At 42.8% G+C, this 9,835-nt stretch overlaps 1 protein-coding gene across 1 annotated transcript in view; it reads left to right on the forward strand.

Moving 5' to 3' along the window:
* The window catches only part of sdc2 (syndecan 2), a 45,980-nt gene extending 38,332 nt beyond the window's left edge, over window positions 1-7,648 (forward strand). Inside the window, exons 2-5 of the mRNA XM_084158406.1 lie at window positions 2,950-3,064; window positions 3,569-3,738; window positions 4,755-4,884; window positions 7,025-7,648. Of these exons, the coding sequence (XP_084014532.1) occupies window positions 2,950-3,064; window positions 3,569-3,738; window positions 4,755-4,884; window positions 7,025-7,188 (579 nt within the window). The 3' untranslated portion in view covers window positions 7,189-7,648. The remainder of the gene's footprint in view (window positions 1-2,949; window positions 3,065-3,568; window positions 3,739-4,754; window positions 4,885-7,024) is intronic.
* Window positions 7,649-9,835: the final 2,187 nt, after the last annotated feature.

The following is a 9,835-nucleotide window of genomic DNA, read 5'->3' on the forward strand; positions in this document are numbered from 1 at the left end:
CTTTTCTTACGAAAACAAGGACATTTCTAAGTGACCCCAAACTTTTGAACGGTAGTGTACATTCTCCATGGAGACCGACTGCATCACCACCAAGCCTCCTGCTGGCCACTAGTTCATTAGGTTCAGACAGACAGTAGGAACTGTAGTTCTGTTCTAATAAAAGCCACAGTGCTGCTAGACCCTTGTTATCGCAGTCTCTCTGTCAGTCAGGCGCTAGGCTAGGTGCTGCTTGTTGCTTGTTAGGGTCTCGGCTAAGGATAAGGCGGCTAAGGCTCTGACTTGCTGTGTGGATTCTCGATGGGCTTTTTCCCAGTCATTCATACCAGTGAAGAGGGATTGTATTTTTTGCAGCCGACAGCTCACACTGTGTTAGTTAGGGTCATACCTGGAAGTGGACAATGACCCCCAGACATAGTCATTAACACTTGTGGGGGGATTTACGAGCACACAGAGCCTGTGTGTGTGTGTGTGTGTGTGTGTGTGTGTGTGTGTGTGTGTGTGTGTGTGTGTGTGTGTGTGTGTGTGTGTGCTTGAAGCATTAACAGATGTCTGTCCGCACTCTAGAGCCATAGTCTTTCTACAGAAAATGGCCTGCTTGGAAGAAACCCGTTATCTCTTGACTTCAAAGAATGCCAGTGCGTAGTAGTCAAAGTATGTGTAGAGTAGGCTTTGTTTGTGAAGAGCAACAAGAGGGGGATTTTATGGAGTCCCACTACACAACTACCACATCTTGAGCATCAGTTGCTATAATAGGCTAATTGCCATTTACACTAGTGGAGTTGATGAGCTGAAAGAGAACCGGTACTCTGTCTGGCCTCTCACTTTTTGTGAAAAGAAAGTAAACAGATGGACAGTATCTGGAAGGAGAAGAGGGTTTTCATACACGAGAGAATGGCCATAGAAAATAATTACTAGTAGCCTAATTCTAGAAATTATATTTCTATGAGGAGGGTGCTCCTTTGTTAGGGGTTCCAGGCTTGAACTCCCAGCTTGTGATAAGGATTCAAATGCAAGTCTTCCTGGAAGGTTAAACATGTCAATAGTGATAAGAGGCAGGAGTTTACTCACAATTTCCGCTCTAGAATTAACATCTGAATTGATTCACTATTATCTTGCTCTTTGTGCCATGCACATTATAGCAATGTCATTGTTTAGTTTCACTTTCTTTAGATTAGCGCTGTATTGAATAATGTGGGTGGGTACACGCGTGTGTGTGCATTCATTTGTGTGCCTGAGCGTGTGTGCTTGTGAGCATGAGTGTGTGGCCTCAATTGCCTCTATCTCATTAGGGCCCTTTCTTGTGGCTTGATTTGTGGGCTCCATCCTTTGGTTCATTCATTGTATTATTACTGATGCATAGTGATGTGTGGGCCCAGCTAGTGAACTGAACTGGGGGGCTGGTGAAACAGAATAGGCAGCGAGGTTAAAATCAAGTTGCTTTGATCAAATTCATCCTTTGATCAACCAGCTCTGGCCTGAATGCCTTTCTCTTGGAAAGTCATTGCTCCTTTGGAGGGGAGGCAGATATTGTTCTGTTTTATCATCCCCTCTCTTTTCACCAATGCTCACCACCGCAAACCTGCCCCTTTGTGACGGCGGAGAGTGTTAGGCTGCTCTTTGAAGAGAGGCAGACAGACCTTCAAACACACTCTTTACCCCCACACCCGAGGCATTTAGGAGCTATGTTCACACTCACTCCCATAGACTCAGTTCGCTGTTTTATACACTCCATTGTACACCTATTGCAGTCAAAGTAAAACAGGCAACCATACATAGACACACACACACACACGTTTTGTTCTTCTATCCTTGTCAGGACCTAAACAAAAATTATATTAAAAATCCTATTTTCCCTAACCCTAACCTTAACCCTAACCCAAACCCTAAACCTAACTTCTAAACCTAACCCCTAACCCTAATTCTAACCCTAACCTTAAAATAGCCTTTGTTCTAATGCGGACGTGGGAAATGTCCACACGAGGGAGAATTTTCTTATTTTACTATCCTTGTGGGGATTTTAGTTCCCCCACAAGGGTAGAAGAACCAACACACACACACAAACACACACACAACAACACAAACCAACTTATCACAGCTTCCTTCCGAAAAAAGTGTAATCCCTTATGTTTTGTCCTCCAACATTCTTTCTTCCCCGGCCTTTTCTGAAAAAGCAATGAGTGTAAAATATAATCCCAACGGGACAAAAAACATTGGTGCACCACCACCACACAAGCACTAGCAACGCAGGGATGATTTATTGTTGGCCATCTTTTGTGGCCCTTTTCTAAAGCAGCATCAGTATGGAGAGGACATCACGTTCGGGCTCAGAGTGAGGTTGAATGGAGGTTGCCATGGGGCCTACCTAGCTATTCCACTTAATGCACACACGCACGAAGGCATGTACACACACACACATGACAATGATGGCAATGTTTTGTCCATTGTGCAGTAATTTCACTGAGTTTATATGAAGTTGTGTGTAAAGGAAATTGAGGATGGATGACAACATTTTGTTGAGTAGCATTCTATAGTCTTGAGGGGGTTGATGCCTTTGCAAGTCACACAAACAGCATTGTTCAATTTCAGCTTTTCTATTGGCCAGTCCGTTAAGCTGTAAGACAAACACACACACTTCTATGGACTTTTACCTTGGCAACGATGGTGGGCGGAGCTAGACGTCTAATTTAATGGTAATCTGTTTACAGAGTGGTGTTATGACTCTGAGACAGTTATATAGTCCAGCGTGGTTTGTTGAGACAAGTGCCCTCTGAGGTACATGGACTACAATGTTCAAGCAAATAACAAAAATTGGCAGAACATACTGTAATGCTGAAACTACTAATGCAAGTATCTTTGGGTCAACTATGGCTTTGAGTCAAGTGAGAAGAACATTGGTGTTCACTTTTCAATGCAACTCAGTGCTTACATTTCTGTTGTTCTCCCTTTCAGACAGCGGACGCGGCCAAGTCGTCATCCGAAGTGGATGAACTTTTCATTGACGACATAGGGTCCGGGGGTTACTACCCTGAAGATGACGACGACTTTAACTCAGGGTCAGGATCAGGTAAGAGTCAGGTCACAGTGGCCTTCAACTGGGTCAACATAAACAGGCAGGCAGGCTGGCACTCACGCACACACACAAAATATAATTTCTGTATACTGTGTCTTTAAAGGATTCATTGGCTTTTCACCCAGAGTTGACATGTCTGTAGAACTGAGGTCTTACTTAGGTATTGAAGCCCCTTTTACAAAACTTTTAACAACAGACAGATGGCCAAAACAAAGCAGGCTGTATGAAAGAGCTTTGATAACTGTAGCGAACACTGTTCCCAGTGAAAAGAAACCAGACTCACTTTACCTTCACCTGTTCCCATTCTAGAATATCAGGAGGTGGCCTTGTCTGTTGTGATTGAATTATGAATGCGAATGTACGGTAGTTATAAAAAGTTATTATGAAAAGCCTGATTTCACTTAGATACAGACTCAAACATAGACAGACATTCAACTGAAAGTAATTGAGTGCTGGTGAAGTAGTACAACAGTGCTATCTCCTCATCTTGCTCTGCAGGCATTGCTGAGGAGGTGATCGAGGAGGCGGTGACTGTGAGCACGCTGTACATTGCGCCCAAAGCAGAACCCACCCAGGACTCCACCAAAGACTTCACTCCCAGAGTGGAGACAGACATGCCCAGAGAAGACCTGCCTAGGGAAACGCCCAGGAAGCCAGTCAGAACAGAGGTGAGTGAACATGACAACCATTTAGACTGGCCCACTAAGCTAAAGATGGGCATTTGCCCGAACTGCCCTAGAACCAGTCCTTTTTTGCCACATATGGTAGATATTGTAAGATTGGAAATTGCCTACTATTTTCTATAGGGGCCTTTCCACACCCAAAATAACAGTTGAACATGCATTGACCCCGATGCTGGAATTCTATACATAAAAAGTAGTCATTGGTAATAGAGCCCTAATAGCACACTAATATTAAAGCATTTTGCTAGATAGTGATCTATGATCTTTGGTCTGCCCACAGATGAAGAGTATAAACCATCAGCCAGAAATCTTAACTCGTTAACATAGCATGTCATCAAATCCCTCTAATGCAGTGATGATAATACCCTCCAAGAGGTTCCTCTGGGGATAAGGATCAAGCAGTCATCTAGGCTCCTGATGTTGCTGTGGTTTGTTGTACATTATGCTGGATTACTGAATCAACAGTCATAATCTCCCATTTTGGAACACTACAGCATCAGCTCTTGGACCCCCCTTTGGTGTGTTGGGTGATGGCCTAGATTATTTCTTAGTTTAGGGGCAGTCACTGGCCTTTCAGCAGAGTCAAAGGACACTGGCCTGGTTCCGTTGTGGTCCCTTTCTCCTTCCTCTAATCCCTTACCATTCAATATGTACACATGAAGACACCAGGGAGGTGAAAGCAATACAGTAAAGACTCCACCAAACCCTCCAATAGTATTAGTGTGGCTTCTGCCATGTTGCTTTCTCCTATCCAGTCTTTTCAGATCTGTGAACACGGAAGGTGTAGGGCAGGGGTCTGCAACAGGTGGCCCTCGGGCCAAATCCGTCCTGCGAGTGATTTTACTTGGCCCTGGTTTCGGGGCTAGAGACCCAAATGGAACCAGGCATCTATGTTAGTACATAAACCATATCCCTCCATCTCTAACTTCCATTCTCCTGGCCTTTATGTTTGTAAAAAACCTGTATCCCACCATCGCTACTCTTCCATTCTCTCCTCCCAGCCCCCAGTACCCGTCACAGAGGACGTGCGCAAGAACCAGATCACCAGCACCACCAGCACCCCCAGCTCCCCCCTGGAGCCCATCGATGTTCGCTCGGAAAACCTCTTCCAGAGAACAGAGGTGCTGGCAGGTATGTACAGCAGCACAGGGGTTCACCATTTTCATACTCGACACAGGCTACAGTGTGCAGTCTTTGCACCTGTGTCTACACATCTAAATGCTGATTATGGGTTGTGAGCTGTCACATTTTTTTGATGATTATCAGGTAATTACACTGCCATTTTATTTCTGAATTCTTGATTACAATGTTGATTATGAAGTAGGTCAGATGCTGGGTCTGGAGCGATGCTAAAATGTGTCTGCTGCCAAGATTGATGACAAGATAATCCGCGTTTGGATGTCTGCCGTGTTTTGTTGGTTGCATCTTTGCTGCATCTTTAGCATCTTTAGCTTATGCAGCAACTTCATATATGCTCTGCCATATAACACCTAATAATCGGTAATATAATTGTTATAACATTGCTGTTATACACTGAGTGTAAAAAACATTAGGAACACCTTCCTAATATTGAGTTGCTCCCCCATTTTGCCCTCAGAACAGCCTCAATTTGTTGGGGCATGGACTCTACAAGGTGTCGAAAGCGTTCCACAGGGATGCTGGCCAATGTTGACTCCAATGCTTCCCACAGTTGTGTCAAGTGGACTGGATGTCCTTTGGGTGGTGGACCATTCTTGATACACACGGTAAACTGTTGAGCTTGAAAAACCCAGCAGCGTTGCAGTTCTTGACACACTCAAACAGGTGCGCCTGGCACCTACTACCATACCCCGTTCAAAGGCACTTAAAACTTTTGTCTTGCCATTTCACCCTCTGAATGGCACACATACACAATCCATGTCTCAATTGTCTCTTTAACCTGTCTCCTACCCTTCATCTGCACTGATTTGGAGTGGATTTAACAGGTGACATCAATAGTGGATCATAGCTTTCACCTGGTCGGTATGTCATGGAAAGAGCAGTTTTGTACACTCAGTGTACATTGTATTTATTTCCTGAACAGATCCAAATTCCTTAATCATGCTGTTAGTAGGTCAGTGTAGTAATGGTGCTGTAACTATAATCCAAGGGACATTTTCTCCCCATGTCTCTCATGCTCTCTACAGCTTCTGAAAATAATATATAAAATACATTTCTACCCCTCAGTGGGACCTTCCAGAGTTCATAGCACAGTTTGCTCCAATTTAGTGTTAATTCACTTCTAATGAAATCCAAACTAGGAAAATGAACTCACTGGAAATGGCACTCTGATGCTGTTTTCCTTTCAGTGTCGGAGATAAACATGTAGAGTGTTACAAATGGATTGGCACTTCAGTTCCCCTTTGTTCTGACATCCATCTGATAGTTACTGGGAAAAGTGACATGGATGAGGATAAATAGGGATATCAATACAGTCGTGGTGGAAATATATCCCACAAACATCCATCCAGTTTGCCACCTTTGCTCATTTGGATTTTGTTGTTTATTCCAAAGTTTGCAATGTAGAAAACTTACATCCAACCTTGAATATTTGTCTAACTATTGTATTTCAAAATTGCTCAAATTACCTGTCATGTAGAGACGTGAGGCCCTGACTTTTCAAACTGTCTGCTAGCTACACTACTTTTATCTCTGTTTTCAATTATTGTCATGTTGGCCACATCCACTGAAACCCTGGCCTTCACAAGGCTGTGTATACTCTGGATTAGAGTAATGTAAAACCCAGAGATCAGGAGGCCCAGGCCCACTGTGTGGAAACAGATCTGGCTAGCTAACCTCCTCCTGTCCTCTATACCGCTACCTTTCCTCTTTCTGTCCCCTATGGCTCCCACAAACTCCAATTGTCTGTAATCTAATTTACATTTATCCGCTCCACACCGAGGCGCCACACGGTTTCTGGCTGGAAGCGTGCCAGGTTTCTTTTTACCCATGGGGCCGAGGCACCAGTTTAACATGTGGAAATAAAACTGGAGCAGAGGGGAGATTGTTTCGCCACAAGGCTATAAAGAAATCTCATACAAGTATAATTGGAAGAATTATTAAATCCTATTTAAATAGTTAACACGCGGGAAACAAGGGCATGTCCTGGGAGTAATGTTGAGTAGCTTGATAGGGGGATTGCGTAAGAAAGGGTACAGTGCATTCAAAGTTCCCTCTCTAAATGCAATAAGCTTTAATGTCCTCTGAATAGCCTTTGACCTCTAACCTCTGACCTCTTCCTCTCTGTCCACAGCTGTCATTGCGGGTGGAGTTATTGGCTTCCTCTTCGCGATCTTCCTCATCCTCCTCTTGGTTTACCGCATGAGGAAGAAGGATGAGGGCAGCTACGACCTGGGAGAGAGGAAACCCTCCGGGGCAGCCTATCAGAAGGCCCCAACCAAGGAGTTTTATGCATAAAGCCCCGCCCCCTCGTGAGAAGATTGACAAATCAGAGTGACAGTTTATAGCAGTCCATGACAACGACAAAACCTGTTCAAATATACTGTAACAACAACAAAAAAAGAAAAAAGTTGATTGAGGAAAAATTACATAAAGGAAAGCTTTTGCATAGAGTATTGTAATTTAGACATTTTCTTCTTTTTTTTATGAAAAGCCAAGCATGGCTTATTTTATGGCAAATCTCAGTGTATTTAAACATTTTGTGTATTATTTGAAAAGGCAAAAAAATAGAAAAACATTTTTAAAAATCTGTAAAGGTGAGAAAAAACTATTGCATCTGTCTTCTGTCAAAGGAGCTGTTTTTAGTCGCTGACTACTTTTTAACTGTAGCATTATGTATTTGTAAAGAAATGTTTTAAAAGTGGAAATAATTGAATATAATTATTCTGTATCAATCCTATAAAAATATATTGTCCTAGCATGTCTGACGTTGATCTTTAAAAGGTGTATTTCATTCATTTATATTTTTTTCTCAGTTGTAAAAAAAAACTAAATGCCTTTGTAGTTTTCATGAAGCTTTTTCATCTTCATATTAATGCTGAAAACTGTCAATGTAAATGTTCTCCCTTCAGGTTACAATGTCAATCAATCTAGTGGAACTTGAGCGTTTCATTTCTTTTTTGTTTGTCTTGTTTGTTTTCTTTCAATGTTTCTTTTGGTCAAAATCATTTCTTATACAGCATACATGTTAAAACACAGTAATCGGTCTTAAAAAGCTAAGATGATTCAGGGGCTCAAGAAAAACACATAATACCTACTTTACAGTATGTCTTGTGGATGATTTTATTTTATTTAATTGCATACAACTTTTCATATTGCACATTCACTGCATTGTTTCTCTGCTGGTCTCGTTCAGCTCTGAGTGTTTACTATGTTTGGGGTTAAATTTGGCTCTGGGGCATTGGCCCCCTGCCACGCCCAGTGTCTCCCCCTAGTTTACTCTGCCTGTCCCACCTGCCCCTGCTCCTCTCATCCTCAGCACTCTCTCCATCTCCTCCATGTAATCAGATTGGACCAGCGCCAGTCGAACTTTCGGCCGCCCCCCCCTTTTTCTCACTCCACTGTGTTGCCAGTGTTTTTGTCTCCCCGTGTCGATGGTTTAGCCCGGAGATCCTCTCTGACAGCCTTTTCTGTGCTACTGGACACGCACCAGCTGCCCATTGAAAATAGTCGGCTCTGTGCGAACCACGGTGATTCAGATCCAGTCATTAGAGGGAAATGGAACTTTGGATCCTTTATCTAAGGTTTCAAGTGTTGTGGTCAGTCACAGCATTTTGACTTGAGCTAAGGCCAATACATAACGTAAGTGCTGGCCCGCAGTTTGCTGATTACACCTTCCTCCGTTTAGTGGTGAGGAGCTCTCCTTTGAGCGATTCTCAGAGAGTGTGAGGTTGGTTACCAGGAACAAGACATAGAGAAATACACCATGGGATTGACCTGTTGTTGCCATCCTCTCTCATTGAAACGGTCACCTCTGCATGAAAGGTACAACAGGTTGTGAAGTTGCCTTTGAGATGTACATTAATGTGAAGTAGACGTTGTCATCTGATCTCCAACCACCCACGAGGCCATCATCCTCCCTGCATCCCCTCCTCCTCCTTCTCTCCCTCATTTCCTCCTCCTTCCTCCCCTTTCTGCTATACCCTCCAGCTTCTGCCTGCAACCTCTCTCTCTCGCTCATCCTCTCAGCTTATCATAGAAAAGATAGGTACTAAACTGCATACGCAAAACCCAAAGACTCACAGTATTCTCACCATTGCTTAAACATACTCCCATTATGGCCACATTTCTCTCTCATTTTCTTTTCTTAGTTTTTTTAGCTTTTTATTTCTATTAGAGACTTGACCATTGAGTCCAATTGCTTATTAGTATACAAAAAGATATATATTATATATATAAATGCATATTCACAAAAGTTTTAAACCTTCAAAGTGCCTACCATTTGGAAATGTACTTGCTCTCTCGGAGAGCGTAAGGAGGTGCGTACGTTACACCAGGAGGATGATGATAATGACTGGCATTCTGTGAGCACAGATGACTGTAATGGTCACTTTTTTTTAGTCTTACAAAAGCAGACAGTATTGTACCTATACGTTGAAACAACACTACTGAATAAACATTGTGGCCTAATATCGATCTCGTGTGGGCTTTATTGATCCCAGTGTCTTTTCTCTTCACTGTTTCTTCTCCCTCAGGCCACAACCAATGACCGAGGAATACTGTATACTGGTCTCCCAAGACACCATTTTACAGATGCTGATATCTCGGTAATGATTAACATTAACTATATAGCATAAAAGCATACATTACTTATCTATTAGCATATAATGTATATCACCACCCGATAACCATTAAATAATGTTTGGGCTTTGATTTGGGATTATCATTGTGATGACTAATCTTTATGAGCGATGGATGAAGCATTATCATTTTACTGACCTAATCTGAATGGGTTCTGAATTGAGATTAGTACAATGGGGATGTAAAGTGCTAACTGGGAGATTATCCTGCCTCTGGTTTCCATATCTGTCACTAGTGCCATAGTGTTCCTGAGGCGTCCGGATCTGTTACAGATGGTGAGATTAAGAGCATGTGAAATCTTGGC

This window comes from Coregonus lavaretus (genome assembly GCF_964263955.1).
Source record: "Coregonus lavaretus genome assembly, chromosome: 3".
In the NCBI taxonomy this organism is placed as follows: domain Eukaryota; kingdom Metazoa; phylum Chordata; class Actinopteri; order Salmoniformes; family Salmonidae; genus Coregonus; species Coregonus lavaretus.